This window comes from Rattus rattus, chromosome 2 (assembly GCF_011064425.1).
Source record: "Rattus rattus isolate New Zealand chromosome 2, Rrattus_CSIRO_v1, whole genome shotgun sequence".
NCBI classification, from domain to species: Eukaryota; Metazoa; Chordata; class Mammalia; order Rodentia; family Muridae; genus Rattus; species Rattus rattus.
This window is the reverse complement of record NC_046155.1, coordinates 4,245,556-4,273,137: the sequence shown is the minus strand read 5'-3', so window position 1 is coordinate 4,273,137 and position 27,582 is coordinate 4,245,556. Positions and strand designations below refer to the sequence as shown.

Here is a 27,582-nt window from a genome sequence, read left to right as displayed (position 1 = left end):
CTAAACTGACCCGCAAGGCCACGCCCACTATAGGCTCCCACCTACCACACCGCAGGCTCCTGTCATCTTGGCCGAGGCTCCGCCCACCACAGCCCAGGCCCCGCCCCGTTCAGTCAGAGACGGGCCCCGCCCCCTTTCCTAACGGTCAACGGTCGGTCCAACCTCTCAGGAGCTGGGCGGCCGCGTCGTGTCGCTGTTCTCCGGTCCCTGTGGCCATGGAGGACGCGCTGCTCGGCGCCATGACTGGCCCCGAAGACGAGCTGGGCGCTGAGCTGTTCGGGTCGGAGCGTGCGTTCGCGGACGGGCTGGCGCTGAGCCCCGCGGGGGGCGCGGCCGACCGGGATGAGCTGCCCGTGCTGGCCGACGCCTACCTGGGCGCCACCGAGCCGGGGGAGCCGCTGCTGCGTGCGCTCAGCCCCCCGCCGGGCGCTGAGGTACCGGCCGCCTTGCTTGGCGACTTCCCGGGGCTGCCCGAGCTCCGCAGCTCAGACGACGCGGCTCCGCCTCCCGCCTACAGCGTGCACGTGCTGTCGTCGTTACTTCCCGGTGCTCGCGGGCCCGCGCTGTTGCCGCTAAGCGCCGGAGTGCGCGTGATCCCAGTAAGCGCCTGCAAGGGCGCCGTCGCGCCGCATCTCCACGTGCATACCCTGAGGGCTAGCCCCAGGCCGCATGATTTCAGGGGAGTTAGGGCATAGCCATTACAAGGGTTACCACAAGGGTTACCTCAAGAGGCATCCCGCCTCTTTCCTGCCCAGCCTTTTCCCTTTCAGATGACTGTACCACACTAGACGAGTTTATAGCTATGCCACCACAGTAGGTGTTTGTATTGGACTCCTGCTTTGCATCATTCCTGCCTGTTGGACCCCCGACCCCAGCAGGGATGGGACCCAGGGCCTTTTGTGTGTTACTAAGATAGTCTTCAGCCTGGTAGTTTGGGGTTAAGGTGGATTGTTTTTTAGATACATGCTTGTTCACAACAAAGACATTTTCAGATGATTATTTCCCCCCTCTGTAAAATAAGGGACAGTTCTTTAAACCTATGTCTTGATGAATTCTGCTTCTCAGCCAGCTACTATTCCCTAAAATTGCTATATATAGCTTAGAATGACCTTGAACCTCTGATTCTCCTGCCTCTACCTCCTAAGTGCTAGGATTACAATGCTGGGAATCACACCCAGGGCCTATCTTATGCTAGTCAAGTATTCTTCCAATTGAGCCACATCCCCAACCCCTCTACTCTCTTGCCAATAGAAAGGAATCAACCTTTTAAAGGAAACCTGGCACATAGGTCAGCCCCCAAAGACCCCTGCTTGGGAAGCTGGGCTCCTCCCCCAGTCAAGTGTGCCAGGTCTAGAGTAAGCTGCCATGGAGTTTTCTTTTAAATCTCTAAGGAGATGACAATATGACTTTGTACAGCAATGTCACAGCTAGTGGTGCTCAGGATCCAAAAGTCCTGCTCCCCGCTCAATTTACAGGGAAGGTGGGTCTCTAGCCTTCCCCACAGGAACTTTCTAGCTCAGCCTCATCCCAATGCAGAGGCCTCCTCCTGATTTCTAATGATTCCAAATGCCAGCAGTTCCGCTTACCTTAAGTAGGAGCTAGTCCAGCACCTCCTACCAGTCCTAGCTCTCCTCTCCCCTCTGAGGGTGGAAGAGGGAAGGGAATAAGCCAGTGTGGAAGACAAGTTCTCTTCTAATGTAATCCAGGATTGATTATTGAGTGACAAAACATGCTTTTTTAATTTTTTAAAAAGATTAATTTTTAATGTGTGAGTTTTGCATGTAGATGCAGTGCTCAAGGAGTCCAGAAATCACCCACCAGTTGTGAGCCACAATGTGGGTGCTGTGAACTGAACCCAGGTCATCTGCAAGAGCAAAAGTGCTCTTAATCCATGAGCTGTCTTTGAAGTCACTCTTTGAACTTTTAGACTATTTCTTAATTCATCAATTAAAAAATAGATAAAGCATAGGTATATTTATTGTTTAAACAATGGAATTGTTCTTTCTAGTCTAGTAACACTCTTCAGAGTGAATCACCAATACCCTTTTGTAGGCCTTTGTGTTTGGTTTTGTTTTGGTTTTGGTTTTTCGAGGCAGAGTCCCATAGCCTAGGCTGGCCCTGAACTCTGGGTCCCTGCACATGAACTTCACTCCTGCTCCTCCTTTCCAACCAAAGGGCTAAAGTCCCAGGCTCAGGCAAGCATTCCTGGCTCTTTCTGTGGGAATCCTTGCCACAGATTTTCATGTGTTAGGTTCAGTCTGGAGAAGCACTGCTGCTGTCATTTAAATAGTTTCGATATTTGCTGCTGATAAAGAGGTGAGTGTGTGTTTGTGGGTAGGGGAAGTCCTTTCAGTGAGACTCCAATGAACTACTGGCAGGTTCCCAAGGCAGCAAGCAGGAAAAAAGTATAAGTTTCCTTAAAATCTGAAATGTCTGCATAAGGCTATCACTCAAAATCTAGCTGCACTTTCTTGTCTTCTAAGGTTTGGACCACTCAAGTCTGATGTAAATTTTGTAGCCATTGGGACCTTTCAGCTTTTAAATCTCATTGATTCTTAGTAAATATAATTTTGTCTCATTTATTTATTTTATAATTAGATGTATTTGTGTGTGGGAGCATGATCCACAGTGCACATGTAGAGGTCAGAGGACAGTTTCCAACAGTTGACTTTCTCTACCATATGTGTCCTGGAGTTCGAACTTGGGTTGTCAGGCTCCGTGGCAAGTGCTCTTACCTACTGAGCTATCTTGCTGGTCCTATTTCTTTCTTTTTGATTCAGGCTCTCAGTGTGTTCCCAGCTCCTGTTTCTCTGCACACCCCGGAACTGATGACTGTCCTCAGGCCTCCATTTGAGACTGCTCAGATGGCTAGTTCCCTTTATTTCTCAGAGGAGAAAATGGTTCCAGGGCTGGGGGCCAGGGCAGTCCTTTCTCCGCAGCTGCCCCCACGCTCAGACTTCAGTGTTCCATGTGCTATCACTTCAGTGCGTGCCTCTGCATCCAAAACCATTGCCTTTTGCTTTTCCAGGTAGAAATCAAAGAGGCAGGTGGCGGTGTGCCAGGCAGCAGCCCTGAAGATGCAGCTTTCCAGGCCCCTCTGGCTCAGGAATCCTGCTGCAAGTTCTCATCATCCCAGGAGGCAGAGGAGGCCTCCGGCTGCCCTCGGAAAAAAGACTCCAGCCCCATGGTAACTATGAAAAAACAACAAGGCATTACTCAGCCAGTCCAAGGTCCCTGCCTCCCACTGTTGCTCACTGGCTAAGTCAGTATTCTTTGCTTGTCTGTCTACAAAGGGGGAGAGTAAACTTGAGCCCTCAACTCCCTCCCCCAAGATTCTCATCTCTGCCCCTCCTTAGAAAATCAAATGAGGATTGGGACATTCCTTTTTCCCATAGGGGGTCATGCTATCTGCTGTGTAGAGTGTTAGGAACTAAGGTGGGGACAGTCTGCCCTAGGGTTTGGAGTGATGGTTTCTCCAAGGCTGTGTTTCTACAGCTTCAGGCATAAACCCAGCCTTTCTGCCTGCTTCCAGGTTGCCAGTGACAATGGTGTAATGGTCACCTCTGGGGACTACCTGTGTGAAGTCATTTTCTTACCTCAACCCTGCAGGCAGTCCTTCTATGGCTGTCTTAGATAACTGATGCCTCACTGCTGTCTTAGCTCTAGGCGTGGTGTGTTGCACTTCTAGAACTGCTCTGGAGATGGAATCCCCAGCACTTCAGCCCAGCTGGGTTACACAGCAGCACAGCCTCAGAGCCTTGAGCCACTCCAGATAAGGCTTCCCCAGAAACACTTGAAATAATGTCCTTGTGAAGTCTGTCTTTGGGGTGCAAACACTAGTACCTGTCTGTGTCCAAGACTTATTTGGACCCCAGGTTCTGATGAGAGCTTTCCTAGGACCTTCAGAAGCCAGAAGACAAAGGACTCTGACTCTTCCCATACTGTAGGGTGGCACCTTCCATCTCTGACTGTGGAGCCCAGAGCTGGACATCCCTTTAGGCTGTTCCCAGTTTAGTGCATGCCTCTAGGTGGCCACATTGTCCTCCAACAGCTGCAGCTGTGTAGGCCACTGACCTCTTCCAGTGTCAGAGTGACTTGAGCATTTGCCCTGAAACCTGCGTTCTTCTTCTAGCAGGTTCATGGTGTTCTTCAGATGACTTCTGTCCTTTGTACCTATTTGAGTTCTCCTGACAATCTCCATACTACACACCCCAGTACAGCTGGTTGTGCAGGGCACTCCATCAGTGCCTAGACTGGTGGCTCTGATGGGCACCTGGCTTGCTGGGGATGAGTGCTCAGGACCTACATGGGGTCTGACAGTGTTGGTTTCTTAGTTTCCAGTCACTGGCTTCATCTTTATTAACTGTATTTATAAGAAATAAAGCAACAGACATAAAAAAAAATCCACAAAATCACCTGTTAGATAATACCTGGCTTTGCAGCAGAGAAGAATACACAACAAATTAAAGTGAATTCTACAGATGTGCTTATCCCTCAGGGGTCTCAGAGGTGGGAAATTGAGGTTCAGGGAACAGGCGGATCCCTGTTCACTAGGTTGTGGACATCAAGAAGAAATCTCAGTCCATAGTCAAGTCCTTCAGAGGATGCAGGAGCAACCTATGAGTGTAGAAAGGTCACAGGAATTCATGGGGTTGAAGCTAGGGAACAGCAGTTAGTGTAGAGGAAGACATGGAAAACAGCTACCTTCCTCCCTCATTTAAACCCCAGGGAAAGACTTCTCAGATTTTGGTCTGTTCCTGCTCTGAACTAGAGTCATCTGCCCTCTCTACCCTGTCATTTCAGGTGATTTGTCAGCTGAAAGGAGGTGCCCAGATGCTCTGCATAGACAACTGTGGTGCGAGGGAGCTCAAAGCACTCCATCTACTTCCTCAATATGATGACCAGAGCAGTTTCCCACAATCAGGTACCTTGGTGCAAAGGCTGCTCTGGGCCACTCGCACTGGAGGTGGTGAGGAATGGGACAGCAGAGGAGCCTGTTAGGCTCATGTCTAAGAATATGAGGAGAGAGGAGGAAGCTCTGTCAGTAGCCGGCCAGTCAGCCCAGGTCACTTGCTGAGTTCCAGACCAGTAAGAGACCCAGAAAAGGTAGATGGCTACTGAACAACATCCCAAAACATTGTTCTCTCTACCCACACACACAGAGTAACAATAAAACAGGCCAATAGTGTATTAAATGAGTGCTTGTGGAACAGCCAACCACAGCCTAAAGCGACTCTCATCTAGCTCCCTCCACTGCCTTCCCTTCTAATGATTGACAGTTCTCATCAGTCTGGATCTGCTTCGTCCCTCTAGGCCAGCAGATGTGGCTGGTCTGAAACATTATCAGCCTACCCAGTGGCTCAAGGCCTGGCTGTTCAAATGTGCTCTAAATTATTGGCATTTTTAATAGGAACAATTTGTGTAATCAATAAGGGTGGTCCCTCTGCTTTACCCTCAGGAGTTCCAACCTGGCTCTCCAGTGACCTATATGACAGTCACTTACCCAACTCCTCACACTGATAATTGATCCCAAAGGGCCTGATCTACACTTCAAAGCTGATGAATGCTTAGTGAAAGATTAAATGATGTCTTGGACCTGTCTAACCAAGCCCCTGCCTTGGCCTTGGCAGAGAGCCTCTCTGTGTAAACCACAGGGTCTCAGGCTGCTGTGATGGGAGATAACCGTCCCAACAGTGTCAGGCTAATTTCAAGTTCAACCAGTTTGGAGCCGAGGACAAAAAGTGTAATACTCTGTCTCCATACTCCCTCCTTGATGTCCTTATCTAGGTCTGGGCCTTACCTCTGGGGGTCCTCTAATGCTCATCATCCTGGATTCTCACATCATCCCCCCGAAGTCCAAGCTATGTCTATGATGCTTAGTGTGCAGGGAGTGGGTTTTTTCATGCCCAAGTCCTGATCCCTAGAGACCCACAGAAGGTCCTTCAGTTCAATGTCCTTGTGGAGGAACAGAGGCTCTTTCTCAGTTGTTGCTTCCTGCTACTTGTAACCCATCTAAGGTCTTTAGTCTTTCTTTTACTGAGTGGATACAGAGGCCCAGAGCAGGAAATAAGTGCATGCTGGAGGGCTGCAGGGAGGAGGAGGAGGGGGAGGATACACCAGGGATGTTACCTGATGGAGCCTTTGAACCAAAGTACAAGTGGCTTCATCTAGAGAGTTTAGAAAGCACTGCTATCCTAACAACTTAAAGCAATGCCAAAAACAAACCCAAACCAGCAGGTACGTAGATTGAGAATCCTGGATGTGGTCCCAACAGTTGTTGCTAGACCTTCATTGAAAATGTAAGCTGCCTTAAGGTGTTCAGGGAATTTGCTGGGTCATATAAGGGTACCTCGGCACAGTTTTAGAAGCCAGTGCTACTATTTTTCAGTGTAGTAGACCCCTGAGGTGCTCAGGCCAAGCAGCTTTAGGATGAAAAACAGAGCAAAAAGAAGTTTAAAAAGAAGTTTGGAACTGGCCCAAAAGGGACTACAGAAAAATCACAAAACCTCTCTATGCCATTCAAGGACTACATGCATAGTGAGGTGAGCTCCTGACTTGATGAGACCCTGCTTAAAAACATGGGGCTATAGAAATTGCTTAGCGGTCAAGAGTGCTTGCTGTTTATCTGGAGGTCCAAGCTCCCAACATCCACTTTACTTGGCTCACAAACTGCCTGTAACCCCTGATCCAAGGGATGGTACACCTTCTGGACTGTGTGGGTGTCTGCACATACATGACGTGTACCCATACATGCACACATGCATGAAGAAAATTAAAAACAAAAGGCCTAAGATCAGGATAAGTTTAAATAGCCTTGCCCATGGTAGACCTACACCTTTCAGTGTCTGCTGTCACTTAATGTCAGTTGTTTTCCTACAGAGCTCCCTAAGCCAATGACAACTTTAGTGGGAAGACTTCTGCCAGTACCAGCAAAGTTAAATCTCATCACACAGGTGAGTCAGTACAAAAGCACACTCGATATCAACTCCTGGCATGCCAGCCACTGCACCTATGTCTCCTCAGGTTATAAGGTTAACAGTGAGAGCCAGGCCTCGTGGACATGTCTGTATAATCACAACAGTTGGGAAGTAGAGGTGGGAGGCTCAGGAGGTCAGGGTCATCCTCATCTGTGTATCAAGTTCAAGATCAGCCTGGGTTACATAGAACCTGTCTTAACACTATCAAAATCAATAGTGAAATGTCCGCTGAGTATTTGTCCCTTCACACCTGTGTCAGACCCTGGATGGAAGACCAGAAATAGGGACATGAGGCTGTGGGAAAGACAAGAGTCACAGCATTAGCCAGGAATCCCGTATGTGCCCATTGCTGGCCCTCTGCCTGAACAAATGCTAGGTGTGGTGAGGGAACACAGGACACCCTCCTGAGTGTTGCAGCATGGATTTTTTTTTGAGAGAGTGTCAGGGTAGACAAGGTGTGAGTAGAAAGATGGAGTCCAGCTGCAAAGTCTGAAAAAGAAAAAAAAAAAACCACAATGTTTGCCAGTGACATTTCAGATGCCCAGGTCTCTTTTGATAATAATTGTGAACATTTGTAACAGATTGTATTTTCAACTACTGGTTTAGGGACACAAAGTGTCCCATGACAGTGTCTCCCTAAGTGACAGCTGTATGCACTGCTCCCTAGCTTGTCCCCATCATTCTCTCCATGCCCATGGTCAGAGACTTTGTACCCTTGGAGCCCTGGGCCCCAGTGTGGGAATAGGTACAAGATGAGGTCTGGTTGTGACACCAACCTGTAGTGGCTGCTGCTGTCACTTCCCACACACTCTCAAGAGACCATTCTTGCTTTTGCCTCTATCCAGGTCGATAACGGAGCTCTCCCATCGGCTGTCAATGGGGCTGCTTTTCCCTCCGGACCTGCTCTGCAAGGCCCACCCAAAATAGCTCTGGCTGGGTAAGGATTAAAATCCGAGCCGCTGTCTTTGATGCAAGCATCTAGATGCTGTTTTGTTAGCTGCACGTCCTGTTGCACTGTAAGATTAACTTTGCTGAAACATCAGTAGTCCTCCTGTCCCCATGCCCGAAGCAGGGCCACTGACCTTCCTATGAGTACATCAGTGGTAGACCCTGGCTTTACCTCTACTCTTTGCTGCCCCATTTGTGCTCCATGATCCCATGACTGTAGTCCTGTCTTGGTGTGCACTCGGGTGGGTAGTGACACACAGTTTCCTCTCGGCTGTCATCAGCGCAGATCACACAGTAGTAGCTACACCCAGTAACAGGTTACAGTGCTACCTCTGTGTCCCATAGTCTCAGGTGGGCATGAGGTACACTTAGCCAGGTACACTCTGTCCAGTTTAACGCTTTGTGTATGCTGCAGCTGGTTAAACTGAACACACTGGCAGGAACTGTTGGGTCACCGTGTATTGGCTGTGCTGTCTGAGCCTGTGCTGTTATTGGCAAGTGTAAGACAAGGGTCTGGAGACAGACAGGAGAGAAGTCAGATGCTCTCTGGAGACAGACAGTGTTAAGTCCAAGTGTTAGGTTCAAGTCAGTGGGACCTGAGGCTTTGGTTGAAGCACATTTGGGGCAATGCTATACATAGTTGGCTGATGATTTTCCTCAAATGTTCTAGAATGAGACAGGATGGGTTCTTGCTTTCCTCTGTGAGTGTAGCACACCTGGATTGGTGGTGTTCTTGTTGATCATCCTACAGTGGCTGTTTATCCTGGAGGAAGAAGTGAGATGGCTTCTGCAGCTTACAGCTGCTTCTGATAGCATCAAGGCTGTGCAGGGACCATGTGTGAGGCTCACCACACTTTTGTTGTGATCAGGAGACCCACCCCATGTTCTGTCATGTCCAGAACCTAGTAGCAGATGCTGGCTTACAATCACACAGTGTGTGGAGCTCCACCGCAGCAGCCGGGTGCGCTTTCCAAGGGAGCAGCGCCTCTGCAGCAGTTTCTCCTTCTCTCCGACCACTGCTCTCTATCAGACTTTGTCTCACGTGCTGTCTTCATTTTTTAAATAAAATTCTGCAGGGCCCAAAAACGTTCCCTCTCCTAGAGGATGCACCAGGGAACACCTGGGTTTTGAGCCTATTGTTGTGCTCTGGTGATGACCTGACCAGCTGTCACTCCACTGAGCTAGCCCTGCGGGGGTATGGTATGAAGACCTGGGCCTGGTAGCTTCAGTGTGGAAATTCCCAGTCTGAACCAACCTACCTTCCTCCCCCTTCACATGCTCGTCAGCCCTCTTGATTTCATAGTCAACCAGATCTGAGAGATCAAAAGGAAACTGTCACCTGTTAGAGGACAGAGAAGCAGTTCACTGGGGCCTGAAAGATAAGTGTGTGGCTTGGTCCAGTCACAGAGCCTGGTGCTGACTGGCTGACCTGTCTACCTTTTGTTACTGTATTCTAGAACGTCCTGAGATAACACTTGGTGATTGACTTTAGCACTCAGATACCTGCCAGGTAATGGATGTGAATCCTGCCCCATGGGTGATGCTATCGTTTGTGCAACAACCACTTGTTATGATGAGGTTAGCTGGCAGTTGCTGTCTCCAGAGGTGTGGCTCATTTGTGGTACCCTGCAGAGGTGAGGTTATCCAGATCTTGGCAGGCCTTTTGGTCCCACTAGGACAGTAGTCAGACACTGTCAGAGCCACAAAAGCCTTTCCCAGTGATTTCAAGCCCAGGGAATGGTTTGTTTCTTCTATGCTCCATTTATTCCCATTGGCCTGTCTCTGCTCACAGTGTGCGTCAAGACATCCTTTCAACCACAGGAAACCCACTGCCAGGGCAGGGGAGAAGGCTGTTGTCAGTCTTGTGCAAGCATAAAGATCTGAGTTCCATTCCCAGACCCCACACAACATGCCAGGGCATGGTGGTGTTCACTGAGAGTAAGAACAGAAGTATCTCTGGATCTTTCTGGCCAGTTTTCCTGATTGGCAAGTTCTAGACCAATAGGACACTCGGCTCGGTGGTTAAGAACACTTGCAGTTAGGGGTTGGGGATTTAGCTCAGTGGTAGAGCGCTTGCTAGTAGCAAGCGCAAGGCCCTGGGTTGGTCCTCAGCTCAAAAAAAAAAAAAGAAAAAAAAAAAAAAGAATGCTTGCAGTTCTTGAATGAGGATCTGAGCTCTGTTCCCAGGACCCACACCCGCCTATAGACCCACAGATCACAACTGCCTGTAACTCCAGTTCCAGAGGATTCAGTGCTGTCTTCTGGCCTCCATGGGTACTACATGCACATAATCTTCACTTAGGTACACACACATATACATCAAGTGCTTTAAAAAAAATAAGGTGGAACACAATAAAGGAAGAAACCCAGATTCACTGGTCTGTGAGGTCAGTGAGGCCAGGGACTCACTCGTCCCTGCCTCCCCCATGCTAGGATCATAGGGTGTAGCAGCACACCCAGCTTTTTGTGGAGGACCTGGGGTTGCAACTCAGGTCCACATGCCTGCATGACAAGCATTTTACATACCAATCCATCTCTCCAGCGTCTCTAGCTCTTTGATGCCCACTTTGTAGTGTTCAGATTTGGTGGGAAATCCCATTTAGAGGAATGGAGGGCTGAGCAGGTTAGAGGTGGAGCCTTGGGAAGACTGCAAAGCAGTAGGCGGCTGTGGGACACACCCTCTCTGGACCTGACCCCTGCCTTACCCTGGCTGTGTTTAGAGAACACTCAACAGTGGCTGCTGCCTGTCCAGCTGTTAGAGCTCATTCCCTCTTTATTGTATTTTATTTTACTTTTAGCCAGCATACAAACTAATGGGCTTCGTTGTGGCATTTTCACACACAACACTGTGTTCTTACTCTGCCACTGCTCTTCTCTGTCCCCCCACTTCCCTCTTGGTGGCCCCCTTTTGTTTTCATGCATCTTTTCCCTCTCACAATCACCATCTACTATGTACACATACAAACACACAGGAGTCTTTTTCCAGACCAACCATCTGGAGACATTTTCCTTTTTAATCTTTGTAGGGTTACTCTGAGCTCATGGGACACAATGTCTAAAGAGCCCTGTAACTGCACCAAATCCCTGATCTGAAATTAAATGCTTTCCTTCCAAGATAAGGGTCCCAACGCTGGGTGGGAGTCAGTGCAATGTAGGCCAGCTGCAGCCCCAGCTAGCACTCCATAGTCATGGTCTGACGCTTTTCCCAGACCAGCAGGCAGGGCCACGCTAGGTGACTGGCCAGGTGACTTCAGGCATGATGTGATGCCCAGGTATCCAGGCTTCAGTGGCAGGATTTGGTTGGTCCTCTGCCTCTTCTGTGATGTGGCACCCTCACACCCTGTCTCTGAAGGCCAATGCTTGGCCTGATCCATATTGAAATTTTCTCTAAATAATTCTGTCCCCAGGATGCAGAGCCTCCCTCCCAGAAGTCTCAAGCCAGGGAAAGGGGCGGAGAATCAGGGCAAGCTGTCTAGTGAACATGGGTTGATATTGCACCTTCATACTCTTTCACTGCAGAGCTCCTGCTGAGGGAGGTCTAGCGGGGGCAGGGACAGGAGTGCAAAACTGGAAAGACTGGGTCTGGGTCTTACAAGCAGAGCCCAGTACTTGGGAGACTGAGACAGAGTTGCCACAATTTTGAGGATAGCTTGGGCTACAGAGTGGGTTTGAAGCCAGCACAGGTTATGGGTGAGGTACTTCTTTTACAAAATAATACTGAAGACTGGGTGTTGACTGCAAACATTGGAGTGAGTCTGACTTGATGTGGCCCTCTCTGGGCTGGAACCTAAAAGTAGGGGTGAAGGTGAGGACAGAAGCTAGGTGGGTGCAGCTCCAGATAGGATGTGGGGTGAGGTCAAGGAGTGGACCGTAGCTGAGGCCTGAGTTCCTTTTGATAAACATGCTGTAGCAGTGCTTTGCTTCTTAATGCGCTCAGGGCTGCCTCTTTGTGTGAGGCTCCCTTCTGTGGCAGCAGTTTTTTTGGTTTTTTGGTTTTTTGTTTGTTTGTTTGTTTTTCTTTTTTTCGGAGCTGGGGACCAAACCCAGGGCCTTGCGCTTACTAGGCAAGCGCTCTACCACTGAGCTAAATCCCCAACCCCCTGTGGCAGCAGTTTTGATGAGCAGCCATGCCAGCCTCCATAATCTTTACTCCATCATTTCACAGAGCAAGAAGGGGTCTCTCACTGAACTGAGGGCATCTTCCTCAGTGGGGCACACTCTGAAATTTGAGCCAGTTTGTACAATGACTGTAAATAGTTTGTAGATCAGGCTTTTTGCTGGTTTTGCTGGTTTGGTTTGGTTTGGTTTTGCTGTCTCGGTTTGGTTTGGTTTGGTTTGGTTTGGTTTGGTTTGGTTTGGTTTGGTTTGGTTTGGTTTGGTTTGGTTTGGTTTGGTTTGGTTTGGGGGAGTTTGAAACACTGTCTCTCTGTAGCCCTGTCTGTTCTGGAACTACATGTAGATCATGCCGGCCTAGAACTCTGAGAGATCCATCTGCTTCTGCCTCCAAGTACTGGGAGTATCACATCTGGCAGTGTTTTGAGACAGGGTCTCATGCAAAGCAAGCTGGCCTTGAACTCCCGGTCCTTCTGTTTTGCTCTCCTGAGAGTTGGGGTGACAGGCCTGTACTCCCCCTTCTTTCCCATGTTAGGAGACTGGGTCATTTGGAGTCTGGAGCTCCCAGCACTAGCATCCAAGGCTCCAGCTTGTCTGAGTCACTGTTGCTTTCTTGAGTTTCTACTTCCCTGGTCACATATGTCCTGTGGCTGCATTTTCCTGTGAAGTTTATCAGTGAGGAGTGAGGAGAAGGAATTATTTGTGGTTTGGCATGAGGATGGACTTCCTCTGGGGTGTGTCTTCACTTCCCCTGGGGCTGTGGTTCCCAAGTTGGACAATACAAAGTTTCAACCAGTTTGGTCTGCTGCCAAACCAAACCCTGGCTGGCACAGGGCAGCGCAGGCATATCCTTGAACACCATTTTCACCTCTCCATAGTAACTGGACAGAATGACCCAGAAATCATTGCCATCAGCCACCCCGGAGTGACGTAGACCTAGAGATGGCAGCTGTCACTCACCATTCAGTGTTCACTGATACTTCACTGACAAAAAGGAAATACAACATTCGCGTGGTAGTGGCTGTCCATGGGGTTTCCCAGGCAACAATGGGAGCTGATTGATGGCAGAGGATGCCTGTCCCTTGTACCATAATCCCTAAATGATCATGGTGCAGAAGCCTGGACCAGCAAGAGTGCCACACTCAGTTTCTCCCTGCTGCCACTGATGTTGCTATGCCAACTTGACGGGTCAGGGTTGTTAGCAGAGGGGAGCAGTGCTGCCCAGAAGAAGCTGTGGTAACAGCTCGGTAGAAATAGCTCTGTGTCTACTCACTGCTGTGCCAGGGAGAGTGGAGGAGAGCAGAGAGCAGGGGAGCAACGATGGGCAGCATGTCTTCCAGGAAATGGTGTTGCTTCAAACAGTGCTTGAAAGCCAATGGCTTTACTAGTTTGTCTTTCTTCTGTGTTAGTAGTTAGAAGACCCTGCAATTCTATTTTTCATATAAAAAGTCCAAAGGAAGCCTGTAAACTAAGTCACCTTTCCTCGTATGCGTGCTTCCACCTTAGGCTGCCTGTGCATGACTCAGTGAGCTCTCCCTCACAGGTACTGTGACTGCTTCTCCAGTGGGGACTTCTGCAACAGCTGCAGCTGCAACAACCTGCGCCACGAGCTCGAGCGCTTCAAAGCCATTAAGGTAATGCGCTTGGCAGAGCATTACCAGTGCTGTCTGTGAATGGTCTCCAGAGTTCAATTCAGGCAGAAGCATAGACAGGCACAGTGACCAGGGCTAAAGTGATACCCAGCGATCTGGGGCACTTCAGGACTGCAGCATAGTCTGGAAAGTGCTGCAGTTTCTCTCAGCTCTAGGTCCATGACTGTGGTAGCGCTGTGCCCTGTGGGGAGGTACACTGTATCACCTGAGGATGGGGAGCACTTGGTTGGACCTCGCAGACTTTACGCTTTCATTCCTTTAGTTTCAGGTTCAAGGAGATAAGTTTGGAGGGTATTATCCTGTTCAAAGGAACAGCAATGACCCTGAGCCTTGGTCAGTCTGTCTTTTATCCCCCTCTACAACTGTTTATTTCCCCATCTTGAGTTGTGGTATATCACATAGGGGTATCTTACCGATTAATATGGCCAGACCCAGAGGACAAGAGAGTGGCCATGACCCTGAGCCTCACGGCAGTTGATTATTCTTTATGTGGCAGTGAGTGCGATCTGCTAGTGTGAGATCAGGATTCTCATGTGCCAGGGATGGGAACATGGCTTGATAAAGCTGCTACTCTGAGGAATGATTAGCAGATGCTCCGACAGCTGAATGTTTGCCTAGATGTCACCCAACATGCTCCTCCCTAAGACACAGCCAATGGAAGCTGGAGGAAATCCTCACGGAGACTTGCCAAGCAAGTTCCTAGCAGCTTTGCTCATAACAGAGAAAACTTTCCACAAGCCCAGAGCTCATCACGGTGGGATGGAGCGTCTGCCGGCCAGATGAATAAAGAATGCCACACGCCACAGCGAAAGACTAGTGGTCCCTTCCCATGGGAAGGGTTATGTTGGCCTCACACTTGTTCTGGGCCATGTACACACTGTCTACCCAGCACCTCTACAGTTTTAAGCTTCTAAGTTTGCCAACAGGATGAAATGAAAGGCAGTGTGCATCAGAGAGAAAGATGGCTGGGTGCTGGTGTGAGCTATTTGCTATGCCACGGCCTCACCTCCCTCAGGCAAAGGTGCGGGGCATACCGGGAGGGCACCCTGGCTTTCTTCACATCCTTATTATGCACCATTCTCTATGGTACATATGTTGGGCTATCAAGCGCAGAGAAAGGACTCAGTGCTTCTAGAACCCAGCCACTATCACAGCTCTGTGAGATGAGGCACAGAAGCCTTGAAGCCTCTGGCTTGTCTTCAGTGGCTTCCCCTGCATGGCCTTCCCTTGCAGAGCACAGAGCCTTGCTTCTGGCCCCCATGCATCTCCTGATGGTTCTCATGTTCTCTCTTAGGCGTGTCTTGATAGAAATCCTGAGGCGTTCCAACCAAAAATGGGGAAAGGCCGGCTGGGAGCTGCTAAGCTTCGACACAGCAAAGGGTGCAACTGTAAGCGCTCAGGCTGCCTGAAGAACTACTGTGAGTGCTATGAGGCAAGTGGCAGCTGCCTGGAACAGGCAGAAGGGGATGCACACTCCCTGTCCGTCCTTCCCAATGTGATGATAGGGACTGTCAACTTGGCAGAGTCTAAAGCCACTAGGAAACAGGCCTCTAAGGGATGCCATGGTCAGACTCAACTGTCACCTTGGCAGGGTCTAGAGTCACCTGGGAAACAGGCCTCTGGATGTGCTATGGGGATCTTGAGGTAGAAGAAAGACCTGCCTACTAGGGCCAGCGCCATTCCCTAGCTTCATTCCTGGACTGTGTAAGTGGAGGGAGGGAGCTCAGAAGCAGCAGCAGCATTCATCATTCTTTGCTTCCTGATTGTGGATCCTAGCTGCTTCTAGCACCTTCAAGTCCTTGTAACCTTGATCTGTGTGCTAAAGTGAGCTCTTTCTCCCCTGAGTTGCTTTTGTTCAGGGTATTTTATCAGAGCATTGGGAAACAAAACTAAGACAGTATTTTGTTTTGATAGGCAGGCCTCATGTAGTACAGGCTGGCCTGGACCATGATCCCTAGCCAAGAATGCGGACTGTGACTTTGTGGTTCTCCTGCCTCCACCTCTAGAGCACTGGGATGATGACCTCACTAATGCTGCCACGTCTGTTTCTTTCCCTGCTGAACATTCTCTAGTGTTAGTCTGAGCTAGTCCCATCAAGCAGATGTGAGTGCGTGCTGGGTGGCTTGTGGGGGGAACCCTGATTTCATCAAAGCATTTTTTATCATCAGGCCAAAATCATGTGTTCTTCCATTTGCAAATGCATTGCTTGCAAAAACTATGAAGAAAGCCCAGAGCGAAAAATGCTGATGAGCACACCCCACTACATGGAGCCTGGGGACTTTGAGAGCAGCCACCATCTGTCCCCAGCCAAATTCTCAGGACCTCCAAGACTGAGAAAAAATAGGTAGGTGCTCTGAACAGTTAGGGGGTGGTTCTGAGAGAGGCTTAGAAACCATTTCTGCACTAGCTGGAGCCTGGAGGGCTGTAGGGGGCAGGAGAAGCAGGAAGATGGAAGCCCAGTGTGCAAAGTGGCTACTGTGGCTAAGGTAGTCTGCTCTATTTGAACCTGAGTTCAAATCCTAGCTCCCATATAAAAAGTCAGGCTTGATGGCCTATGCCAGTGATCTCAGTATTAGGGATGGAGACAGGATCCCTGGGCTCACTGGCTAGCCAGGTAAGCCATTGATGAGCTCCATGAATGACTCTATCCTTTTTTTTTTTTTTTTTCTTTTTTCCCCGGCTGGGGACCCAACCCAGGGCCTTTGCCTCCCAGGCAAGCGCCTACCACTGAGCTAAATCAACCCGAATGACTCTATCCCTAAAAACACGGTGGGGCTGGAGAGATGGCACTGCGGTTAAGAGCATTGTCTGTTCTTCCAGAGGTCCTGAGTTTAATTCTTGGCAACCACATGGTGGCTCACAACCATCTTACCTGGATCTGATGCCCTCTTCTGGTACACAGATGTACATGCAGATAGAGCACACATACATTAAATAAATAAATTGAAAAAAAAAAAACATTTAAAAAAATATGGTGGACCGTCTGGGGAGACCAATCAGTGGTAAAGCCTTGCTTTGCAAGCCTGAGAGTGAACCTCTAGCCTTCACACACATGCATGCAGTTACACCCACCCAAAACCATCCAGTTAGTCATTTGGATGTCACAAATGAACCAACTTCATCTGGAAAGCCAAACTCAGGCTTATTCAGTTAGAGATGTGAGAAGTGCTCCCACCGCATCCTCCATGATGATCCCCACCCTGGGGCCAGCCTTCTCTGGGGTTGTTTGAGTGTGAGTCCTGCTCAGAGCTGCCTGGGTAAGCATCCTTCTCCAGAACTCAGAGAGGAAATGAAATGCCAAGTCCTAAAAAGCTTGGCCCACACTGGCTGCTTCTTCAGGGTTCCAGGGTGAGATGTCCTCATGGTGTGCCCACAGGTGTGACGGGAGAGCCACATGGTACTTTACAGTTCCTGATGTCCTGCAAATAGGACAAGCAGCCCCCACCCTGGCTGTCACCCTGCCAGCTCTCATCTGCTGACTTAATGCAGGGAACTGAGGGCATCTGTACACTGGGAGTCCTACACTGCCAAGCCTGGGTGACCTGTGGGTTTGCCACCAAAGCACATGAGCTTCTGGGTCTGGCAGTGGCCTTACACTGAGACATTTAGACTCTGCCAGGTGATAATGGGGTCCCTGTGCTGCTTTCCAAGGCCCAGCCTCATGCTTTCTTCTATTCAGTTAGTTATTCTGGTGTGCTAAGACAGCATCTCTCCCTCTAGCCCAAACTGGGTCATGGGCATGGGCCAGTGGGCTCTGCTCAAATTAAACCCGTTTTATTAGCAGAAAGGGACATACATAGCTTCTTTTCCCCCAGCAATTTCACACATGTATAAAACGTGTTGTGATCGTAAGTCCCTCTCTTGCTCGGTCTTCCCTGACTCCATCCCTCTGATCCCTCTTCCAAACTCACTCTCCTCCTCCTCTCTGTTTTTTTCTTTTTCCTCCATTTGGCGTTTGCATGTGTGTGCGTGTGACTTTTTGTGTTTAATTAGGGCTTTTCATCTGTGCATGGAGTAGTTATTTCCTGGGGCCTTGGCAGTTTATCAGTGCTATACCCCTGAAGAAAATGTCCCTTTGCCCCAGCAGCCATTAGCTACCAATCATTCCTCAGAGAGGGCTGGGGCCTCGTGAGCCCCTCCCCATCCATTCTGGGGTGTGGAAAGATCCAGTCCTGATTTCTGAGATGTTTCCTGGGCCTTGAGGGAGGTGATGTAGGTGACCTCCCTACAGGCCATTGATGCCTGAACTAGAGTGATTGGGCACTGCTCTGCTGAATGAAGAAGGTGCTGAGTGGCTGTTTCTCTCCCCAGGCAAGCCTTCTCCTGTATCTCCTGGGAGGTAGTGGAGGCCACATGTGCCTGCCTGCTGGCCCAGGGTGAGGAAGCAGAGCAGGAGCGCTGCTCTCCAAGCTTGGCTGAACAGATGGTCCTGGAGGAGTTCGGAAGGTGCCTGTCGCAGATTCTCCACATCGAGTTCAAGTCCAAGGGGCTGAAAATTGAGTAGAGTGCAAGCTGGTAAAGGGGAATGCCTGTGGCAAGCCTCAGCCCTGGGGAGTCTGCACGGAGGAAGCTGGTGCAGAGGGAGGGAGGAGCAGGAGGCCCCACATCATGGCCAGGTCAGCTGTGAGGTCTGAGTGATCTGCATGGGTCACTTTTCAAACGCTTAGTCGTACCTCCACTCCGTTCAAGTTGTTACGAGCCAGCTTCAAGTTAGAGAGCTAGGCTCTGCAGGTGGACTCTGCCTGAGTCACACACAGGTCAGGTGGCCAGCAGGGCTCTTCCAGGCCAGGCCTGTGACAGGAGATATGGGAGGGGGGTCAGGTTGGAGCTGGGTTTGTTTGGGGTGTTTTGTTTTTGTTTTTCTGTATTTCTGCTTGAAGTGGGAAAACTTGTCTCCTGTCCAACCCTCTTCTCCATAATTACTGCAGCACTGTCGCCTGCAGACCAGTCACAGTGACCTCACACACCAGCAGGTGAGGTGGGTTATTATGCCCACACTTTGTGTGTTGTTGTGAGAGTAAACCTTTCCAGATTCCCGGTTGGAACTAGGTTAGTAGCTGAAAATATATTTGTCTCAATACCCACTGTGGCTCCCATGGAGACTTTGTCCGTCCTTGAGTCTATGGAAACGTTCATGAGTGTAACAGCACTGCCACCTCGTCACTTGGAGGGTGTTGGGAGACCGGGTCACTGACAGGATGGTGGCTGGGGGCTGGCTGTGGGAAGCCTGAAGCTCCCTGACAAGAAGGAAAGGACTGGAGATGGCTCATCAGTGAAGTGCTTGCAGCACAAGCCTGAGAGCAGGAGCCCAGAATCTGTGTTAAAGACGAACACCTTATCCCCACCCCACAGCCACAAACACAAACAGCAGAGAAACAGAAGAACGGGTGCAGCTTGTAACCCCAGTGCTGGAGAAGCAGAGGCAGGAGGCTCCCGGGACTCACTGGCATGGCCTTATTGGCAAATTGCAGGTAGAACAGAGCCTGGCTCAAAGGACAAGGTGGGCAGCTCCTGAGGATCGCCTCCTGTACGCGTGTGCCTTTGCACTGACACACGTGCACAAACACACCATGAAGCAAAGAGCTAGAGGAGTCGGAAGATGGTAAGGAGTCACAGGACAGCTGTGCACTGCTGACCAGAGCTGGGTTGCCATGGCAGAGGCTGCAAGAACTCTTGGAGTCCTGGTGCCAAAGGCCTTGCAGACGCCTAGGGCTCAGGAGGCTCTGATGAGCTGGTTAGCTTTCAATTAGGGTTCCCCCACCATTGAAGCCAGGGAGAAGGAAGGCTGCTGCTTAACAAGGTGGCCCTGACAGACCCCTGACTGCGTGCCAGACGTTGGGAGAGACAAGTGTGAGGGCTGAGGTGAGGCAGGGTTGGCCTAGTTGCTAGCCTGGAGAATTGGGGATAGAGACATATGCTTATGTCCTAGACAAGAGAGAGCAAGGCTAGAAGGATGCCACATAGGGTAGGCTTCAGGCTGGGGGCTGACTGGAACCCTCTGGGGACCCTTGAAGCACAATGTGGCCTCCAGACCTGCCTTGACACTCAGCAGGGCCGGGTAGTCTGTTTTCTGTAAACCTCGGGGTCCAGATGCCTGCTCAAGTCAGAGGTAAGTGTGAGGAAGAGTGAGGGGAGCTGGAGAAATGACTCTGGGTAAGAACTCTTGCTTCTCTTCCAGGGGACATGAGGTGGTTTCCCAGCACCCATGTTGGGTGACTCCTGACCACCTACAGATCCAGCTCCCGGGATCCTGAAGCCTGCACACACGCACATGGCTCCCTCCTTTAGGGTTTTTTGTTTTTTTAGAAGAGTGAAGAGTGGGGAAGGAGGCCAGGGGTTGAGTCCAGGCAGACAGTGTCTGTGAGTGTAGCACTCACCTGGGAGTAGGAACTGTGTCTGAGTCACAGGAGTATATAAGGCATCAGCCAGTGTCCCTTGAAGGGAACTAGGGCTGCATTCACTATGAGGTTGAATTCATCCTTGTGGAGCCTCTGCGGACTCCCTTTCTGCAGAGGACCCACATAGGCCAGCCTGTCCTCCAGCCAGAGAGACACAGGATGTAAGGCTCAGCTCCACCTATCACGTGGGTACCTGGCTCTCCTGTCGCCTGGCTTCTTCTCTGGTCTGGTATCATCTGCTTTCTGCTCAGTGCTAGTTCTTCCTGTCTCCAGAGCCTGCTGCAGGTGGGCTTGTACCCATTTGTGCCTTCATTTGCCTCAGCAGCACACGAGACAGCTGCACCAGACCGAGCTGAGCACCAGACAAGTGTTCCTGGGCACAGCAAGAGCTGACGGGTGCCCTGCAGTCCTTGTGGGATTTGGATTTAAACCTGACTTTAATGCATGAGTGGATGGCTACCACCACCTTTTAAAACACACCAGGGGGAGCCAGAGACATGGCTGAGCAGGTAAAGGCACCTACTGCCATGCCTGAGGGTCTGAGTTCAGTACACAAGGTGCACACATGCATGTGCGCACACACACACACACACACACACACACACACAAAATACAATAAACAACCACACAGGAGGTGGCAGTGATAGACGCAGCATAGAAGAACCAAACAGTCCAGATACTTGCTAGTTTTTATTATGTCACACAATATAATTACTCCAATCAAAACATCTTAATTGTAATAACACAGCATCAAAGCAGAGAACAAAGTGTTGGCTTGAGAAGTTGGCGGAAGGTTCTTCTTAGCCTAGAATGACTTTAAATTACAGCAGAGGACACAGGTGCACAGCGGGCGTGGTCTCAGGACTGCTCTAGGTCTTCTGAGGAAGTGGCCAAGGGGACGCCAGGCAGGCTGTCGAGGGCCCCGGCCTCTAAATAAGAATAGCAGTCAGGTAGTTAGCGTGAGAGAGAATCAAATCGCAATACCTATGGAGGGGGGCGAGTTCTCACTGTGGGGACTCTTAGGGACAGCACCTGAAGGACTGTCCACCCTTCAAAGAGGGCAGGTCATTGCAGGAGTGAAGCTGGTTAATATCCAAGGACACTTCCTCATGAGATCCAAACCAAATGGAAGCCCAGAAACCCCAGCAGAGCTGTGCTGCCCTCTGCAAGAACAGCCATGCAGAGATTTCTGGAAAGCCCTAGAAGCTTTCTAGAGGTCTGGGGACCTGGGGTTGAAGGCTCTTGACACCATCAGTTCTTCCACAGTCTCCTGCCCTAATGGGTGGTTTAACTGTTGTAAAGACGTCATTTCATTTATATGTTGTGGAGTGTGTGTGCGTGTGCATGTGTGTGTGTGTGCGTGTGCGTGTCAAAGTAGGAAGAGGGTGTCAAAAAAAAAAAAAAACCAGGGTTGGGGATTTAGCTCAGTGGTAGAGCGCTTGCCCAGCAAGCGCAAGGCCCTGGGTTCAGTCCTCAGCTCTGGAAAAAAAAAAAAAGTTAAAAAAAAAGGAAGGGGTGTCAGATCTTCTGAAGCTGGAGTTATAGGAGGTTGTGGCCACCTGACATAGGAATTGGGAACTGAACTTTAGAAGAGCAGCAAATGCTCTCAAGTACTGGGCCATCCTCCTCCACCCTGCACTCCCCCCCCTCCCACCCTGTTGGTTTTAATTCCCTGCCTCTCGGCTCCTCTTAGAAGGGCAAAAAAACTGAGTGAGGAAACAGCTTCCTTCCAGAGCTGCCCTGCCAGGCACTGTGCTAACACTGACTTCTTGTGGCCTCACAGAACCTGGCTTGAGGCACACTATACCCTAAAAACCACTATACCAGGGGCCGGGAAAATGACATGTCCACAGCTTCCCTTTCCTCCCACGTTAGCCTGGGATACCCAACCCCGGCACAGGATGTTCGAGTGTGGTGAGCCTCAGTCCTAACATAGGGCACAGGGTAATGGATGCTTCCCTTTTCACTTTCTTTCCTGCCAGTACAAGGGATAGCGGCAGCCCAAGACGCCATTTTAGATAGAGAACACTCCCATACCTTTAAGGTGCAAGAAACTGAGAAACTCCATTATAGTGCGAACGATACTGCTCTCAGGCAGGGGCACAGCAACACTTCCTAGATGGTGGGAAAGAACAATGTCTACAGCCTGCTTCCTTACCACCCTTCACAAAGGCCAGGGAGGCTGGCAGAGAGCCAGCCAGGGCCTTCCTAGAGAAATGGAGGGGTCCTGGGCCAGCTCTTCCAGGAGCCTCTATGGCCAGCTCCCTTGTAGCCGCATGCTCCCAAGACTTTGAGAAGTGTGTGAGGCTGCAGGCTCTCAGGCCTGGCTAGGGCAGTCTTAGGCTATGACTGGAGCAGGAGGGTGGTGGGTGTCACCACCATATATATATCCACATGTACCTGGGAGCCCCAGGAATGATGGGATGTATATTTGGGACTCAGGCCTTACCGAGTCTCCCTTCCTCCACTTCCAGTGGTAACTCCCTCTTGCCTGTGAGGCCATGCTTGTCGCTAAATGATCTGTGGTTGTCAATGGCATCTGTTGGCAGAGCAGAGAAGGAGGGTCTGTCACTGTAGTGCATCCCACTTCCAACCCCAGGGGAAGACCTCACACTGCTGGGTCACCAGCATAAGTGTGGAAGCCTCAGCAGAGGACAGCAGTGTCTCCAGGAGGCGCAGTACAGGGCTCAGGCAGGTTTTGTTTCTCACAGGAAGGCCACACATCTGCAGCATGAGCGCCCGGCTTCATGCAGACTCTGGGGCTGAGAAGCACAGGCTCTCCATGTTGGTGGACTGGGGACAGGAGCTGGACAGATGTATATGTTGCCTCTACTCACATGTGAGGGGACAGTGAGTACTTAAGACAGGCAGACACCTCCGATTCAGCTGTGCATGTAAATTTAAAAGCTGAAACTAACTGGGCAGCTCTCAGGAGGGAGCTACTGTCTTCCAGCCCAGTCTTCTCCTTTGGGATAGTCCACATCTGAAGGCATTAATGCAAGTCACAAACATCCAGGACACCGACTAGGGGACAGGGCAGATGCCTTTGCAAACATTTTTTTCCCTCTGTGGCTGCCTCTCACTGCAGAGCTGTGCCCTCCCAACCCCTATCCACCCCATGATTCCACGGCCCCAAGCAAAATCCCCATCTCTGGTGGTCACATGTAAGAAAGCCTTCACACTACACAGAAACAACATCAAACTCAAAAGGCAGTCTCCACCTCCCACAGGTGATAGCATTGGGATGACCCATGGACACCATGGGTGCTCTCCCCACCCCCATGAGGGGCTGGGAGCTGGCAAAGTCCTCAGATTCTAGCCCTCCCCAGCTATGAATGCAGAGAAAGAACTAATAACATAGGTCAGAGCAGGACCTGTGCCACAAGGACAAGACCAGTGTTAGTGTAAGGTGCTGGGGTGACAGTGGGGCTGAGACTGGGGAGCAGGTTTGAGCAAGAAAGAAACCAGCTCAAGTGGGTCTAAGGTGGGGTGTCTGGCTACCTTCAGTTTGTCAGAGTTCCCTACCAGGGCTCAGAGGACTGCTTCAGGATACCATGAAATGAGAGGGTGTTTAAGGACACGGAGATTCAGAGAGCCCAAACAGAACTCCAAGGAGACCTGAAAGACTCCTCCAGAAAATTTGAAAAAAGCCCCATGGATGGGGGAGATGGGGAAGTCAGTAAAAGAAACTTCTAGAAGGAACAGGTGCTAAGGTTAAAGGTGCAAATCAGGGATAGGAGATCCCTGGTGAGCCCAGGGGAATGCTGGGGTGCTGAGTGTCAGGGCAGGTTTCAGAAGTGGAAGGGAAAGGTGGTTCAGGCCAGAGCAGGCTTTCAGAGGCTCTGCCTAGATAGCAGGAGGATAGGCACTGGGGTTCTCAGAAGGCTGGTGTGGATGATGTCAGGAAACCCCAGGGATGAGTTCATTTGCTATGAATAAGAGTGGAGGCCTGGAAGAATCAGGCCTTTCAGGGAATGAGAAAGCCCCCCTTCCCTGCCCCTGCCGCCACCCACAATGCAGCAGGTGTTTTAAGTCGCTGCGGGTTAGGCTAATGGAAACCCACAGTCCCCAAAGCCACTTGGGAATGCCTCCTGCTTCTTTGCATCTGAGAGTAATTGGGCTATGAGAACAGTCTGACTCCCATAGTCATATCAGGACACACAATCCAGCCTCAGCCATTCAGCCCTACATCACTCACGTGGGCCCAGAAGGTAGCCAGCGCTGTTCAGGGTCCAGCCTCTCTTCTCCTTTGTCTAAAACAGAATGACACGGGGGTGGGGGGTGTCAGACAGCCCCTGGGCTGAGGAGCAGAGCAGCCTGTGCTTTGCACCCCAACACAACACAGAACAGAAACCTGGGCATCCAGCCTGCCTGGAGTGACTGTGTTTGACCCTAACACACTACTGTGTGCATCAATTTAGGGTTCACTAATGCTCAGCTGCTGATAACTCCCAGTATTGTCCTCAAAGCCAGGTGACAGGCTTACTTCCGAGCAACCCCAAGGCTAAGGGCTGTGCTGGCACTCCCAGACTTCAGGAGAGGTTAGTCTATCCCAGGCATTGGCCAACAAAGGGAGCCTTTTCCTTGCTGTTCTATTAAGACAGCCCTTTATGTAGACCACACTGGCCTAAAAAATCTATATAGGGGAGGTCGGTCTTGAACTTTTGGTTCTCCTGCCTCCACCTCCCTCCTGAGTGCCGGGATTACAAACCTGGGCCCCTACACCTAGCCATGAATGGAACCATTTTGAACCTATGTCCAGATGGTCCTCAGCCCTTCTCCTGGGATCCTCCCCACCCTCTAGCAGCTTCAGGGACATGTCCCCCCACCCCATCCCTGCTATGGGGACAATGAACCATCCTTCTTCCAGGCTGATCTTCAGATCTGACACCCTTAGCACTCTTTACAAGTCAGCTGTCCCCAGTACTTACTGGCATCCCGAGCCCCAGAGTGGCTGACAGGGTTGCGACCAACAGGAGCCAGGCTAGCAGGATAACGCTGCCCCTGGCCATCTGGAAGGAAGGAAGTGGATGAGTGGACGCACCTGAGCGGTCCTGCACACGCACATGTCTGGGGCACTTGGACTGCGAAGGCATTGGCATGGGAGTGGCTGGGTGATGGGGACAGAGCTGTGAGGGGTGCAGGGGCAGGGATGGGGCTACAAACCGCAGGAGGACTAGGGCCAGGCAAGCCTCGGTGGGACGCGGGTACCTTGAGCAGTGGTGGGAACCGGGCGTAGCTGGTTAGTGCAGGTCCAAGTGTCTCCGTCCAGGCGTGGCGTAGAGTGGCGGGCGCGAGGGTCGCTCACTGCATGGCGCAGATCAGCGGCGTGGGGAAGCGCACGAGGATCCCTCGACGTGTCCGCCGCAGGAGCCGCGCTGCCGCCGCTATTTATACCCGGTGGGAGCTGCCGCGTCACCCGCTCAGCGCCGCCTCCTGCGAGTCCCAAGGGCCGCTGTGACCGGAACCCGCTCCCGCTCCTGGGGCTCAGGAGAGGACCACCCACAGTCCCAGACTATCTCCCGGCCAACCCTGCATCACAGAGTCACTCCCCACTGTTCTGCCCCGTACTCGCACAAGAGTGAGTCCCGACACCCCCATCCTGAGGCTGGCGGGGAGGTCTTGCTCTCCTTCCCAGGGCTGGGGCTGGAATGGACCACCCCAAAGCCCAAGCAAGGCCAGTCACGGACACCTCCTGAGAAACTAAATTCCCAGGACTGCTTTGCACCATGTTACTGCAGCTTCCCTACCCTGGTCCAGGGTCCTCCATTCCTCTTTTGCTGGGGAAAAAGGGGGAGGGGTGCAGCCATTCAGGGCTGAGGGCAGGGTAGAGGGTGACTGGCAGCTGTGCATCTCTCTAGCGCCCCAACCATCCATTTTCCCTTAGAGCCCAGTCTCCTGAGTGGTCTCTGTCGTGACTGTGGTTGAGTCCTGCAGAGCCCCAGGCCAGATTCTTGCCAAGGAGCAGAGCTGTCTGCACCCAGGGAGTTTAGCCAACCTGTGCAGGGGCAGCACATCAGCATACACGCACCCTGAAATCTCACCTCAGGACAGACACAGAGCTAGCAACTCCGGACTCCCAAAGCGTGAGATATTTCAACCAGGACGCAGCCCTCTGATGAACGTGTTAGCCTCTGGGGCTCATCAGGAGCACTCTGTCACCTGGCCCAGAAGTGGACCCCACTAGCATGGTGAGCCAGGTCCTGAGGAGCCTTGTTCACCCAAGAGGGTTCTGATCACGGCTTAACATGGCTCCGTTGCTGGAGCAAGGAGCAGCGAATCACATGAGACCACAGTCACTTGGGCTAACCAATGTCTTGATGAACACTGGCCTGACCCTGAGCCAAGTTGTCCCCCCTTCTCCTAAGACCCATCTGGGACCCTGAGGTGAGCAGAATACAAAGCAAATGGTGAGTGTTGATTTGACATTCCAAATCTCCACACTAGATTCCGGAGGCTGTGCAGAGTCCGGCCACTCCTGAGGGATCCGCTGACCCACAGGGACAGGAAGTGCTGGAAGACTCTGGATCATCGTGCCTGGGTGTGTGTGTCATGGCTCACATGTGGCAGCCAAGAGACAACTGTGTATAAAGTTAGTTTTCTCCTATTTGTATGGATCTGGGGATTTGAACCTGCGTCTCCAGGCTTGTACGGAGTGTCTTTACCCACTAAGCCATCATGCTGGCCCTTCTTTTAACAAAATGATACTTTGCCTCTGAGTCATCCCTTTTCTTGCAAATGTTCAAAACCAATAGGTGGACAACTCCCAATGTCTCCATAGAAATCCAACCTCGGGCAGCATAAGGTCTCAGGCACTGCTGGAGTCTCAGCAAGAGGAGAGGGATGTGCCTGTCACAGTGGCCGCTGGCCGAGATCTCTGCCAGTGACCAGGAGGCAGAGCCCCAGAGTGGACCCCTGCTCAGAAGCAGCCAGGGTAGGGGGCCCGAGCAGAACAAGGAAGTCTGCCCATAGCCAATAAGAACACTAAAAGACTGGAAGCCAGACACAGAGGCAAGGGCCTGCAGCTCAGCGGCCCTGGCTAAGGGGGCATGGGGGGTGGATCGTGTTGAGCCTAGAACTTCAAGGCCAGCCTAGGCAATGTGGCCAGACACCATCTTAAAAAGTAAATAAAATAAAATAGAATTAAAAAAGAAAAAGAACAAAAGAGGAGCCAGACCAAGGCTGGCCACCCTCTTACATGTCTCCCAGGGAACCAGGCACGTCCAAAGCATAGGCTTAAGTGTTACAAACTCCTTTAAAGAGGGAGCGAGCTGGTGCGACGGTCTGCACTGTGATCTCAGCACCTGGAAGGCAGAGCCAAGGGAGCTGGGAGTTCACTCTGGCTACACAGCTCCAGGCCAGCTTGGAATAAATGAGGCTCTATTAAAGGGGATGGGGACTCAGGCCAGACTCAAAACCCGTCCTTCAGCGCCATTCCATCCAGGGTACTTCCACCACATGTGGTGGCCACTGATGCCACGGCTCCCCCACTTT

At 51.1% G+C, this 27,582-nt stretch overlaps 2 protein-coding genes across 2 annotated transcripts; one reads left to right on the top strand and one right to left on the bottom strand.

The window, feature by feature from the left end:
- The first annotated feature begins 183 nt into the window (after positions 1-183).
- Positions 184-18,775, top strand: Tesmin (testis expressed metallothionein like protein). Its single transcript, XM_032891306.1, has 9 exons — positions 184-599; positions 3,029-3,187; positions 4,804-4,924; positions 6,880-6,953; positions 7,823-7,914; positions 13,582-13,672; positions 14,985-15,122; positions 15,859-16,034; positions 18,002-18,775. The coding sequence occupies exons 1-9, from the start codon at positions 216-218 to the stop codon at positions 18,192-18,194; spliced, it is 1,428 nt and encodes a 475-aa protein (XP_032747197.1). The 5' UTR covers positions 184-215; the 3' UTR covers positions 18,195-18,775.
- Positions 18,776-20,759: 1,984 nt separating this feature from the next.
- On the bottom strand, positions 20,760-25,460 carry Gal (galanin and GMAP prepropeptide). Its single transcript, XM_032895310.1, has 6 exons — positions 25,300-25,460; positions 25,020-25,100; positions 24,287-24,341; positions 22,538-22,627; positions 22,126-22,203; positions 20,760-21,017 (listed from the first exon to the last, which is right to left on the bottom strand). Exons 2-6 carry the CDS (start codon positions 25,098-25,100, stop codon positions 20,947-20,949), a joined length of 375 nt encoding a protein of 124 aa, XP_032751201.1. The 5' UTR covers positions 25,300-25,460; the 3' UTR covers positions 20,760-20,946.
- Between the last annotated feature and the right edge of the window lie 2,122 nt (positions 25,461-27,582).

Coding starts and splice junctions, on each gene's coding strand:
- Tesmin (XM_032891306.1), top strand. CDS start 216: ATGGAGGACGCGCTGCTCGGCGCCATGACTGGCCCCGAAGACGAGCTG. Junction 3,188..4,803: donor AAAAAGACTCCAGCCCCATG/GTAACTATGAAA, acceptor CTGTCATTTCAG/GTGATTTGTCAGCTGAAAGG. Junction 7,915..13,581: donor CCCAAAATAGCTCTGGCTGG/GTAAGGATTAAA, acceptor TCTCCCTCACAG/GTACTGTGACTGCTTCTCCA.
- Gal (XM_032895310.1), bottom strand. CDS start 25,100: ATGGCCAGGGGCAGCGTTATCCTGCTAGCCTGGCTCCTGTTGGTCGCA. Junction 22,204..22,537: donor AGTGGAGGAAGGGAGACTCG/GTAAGGCCTGAG, acceptor CCCACCATCTAG/GAAGTGTTGCTGTGCCCCTG. Junction 21,018..22,125: donor CAGTTTCTTGCACCTTAAAG/GTATGGGAGTGT, acceptor ATTCTTATTTAG/AGGCCGGGGCCCTCGACAGC.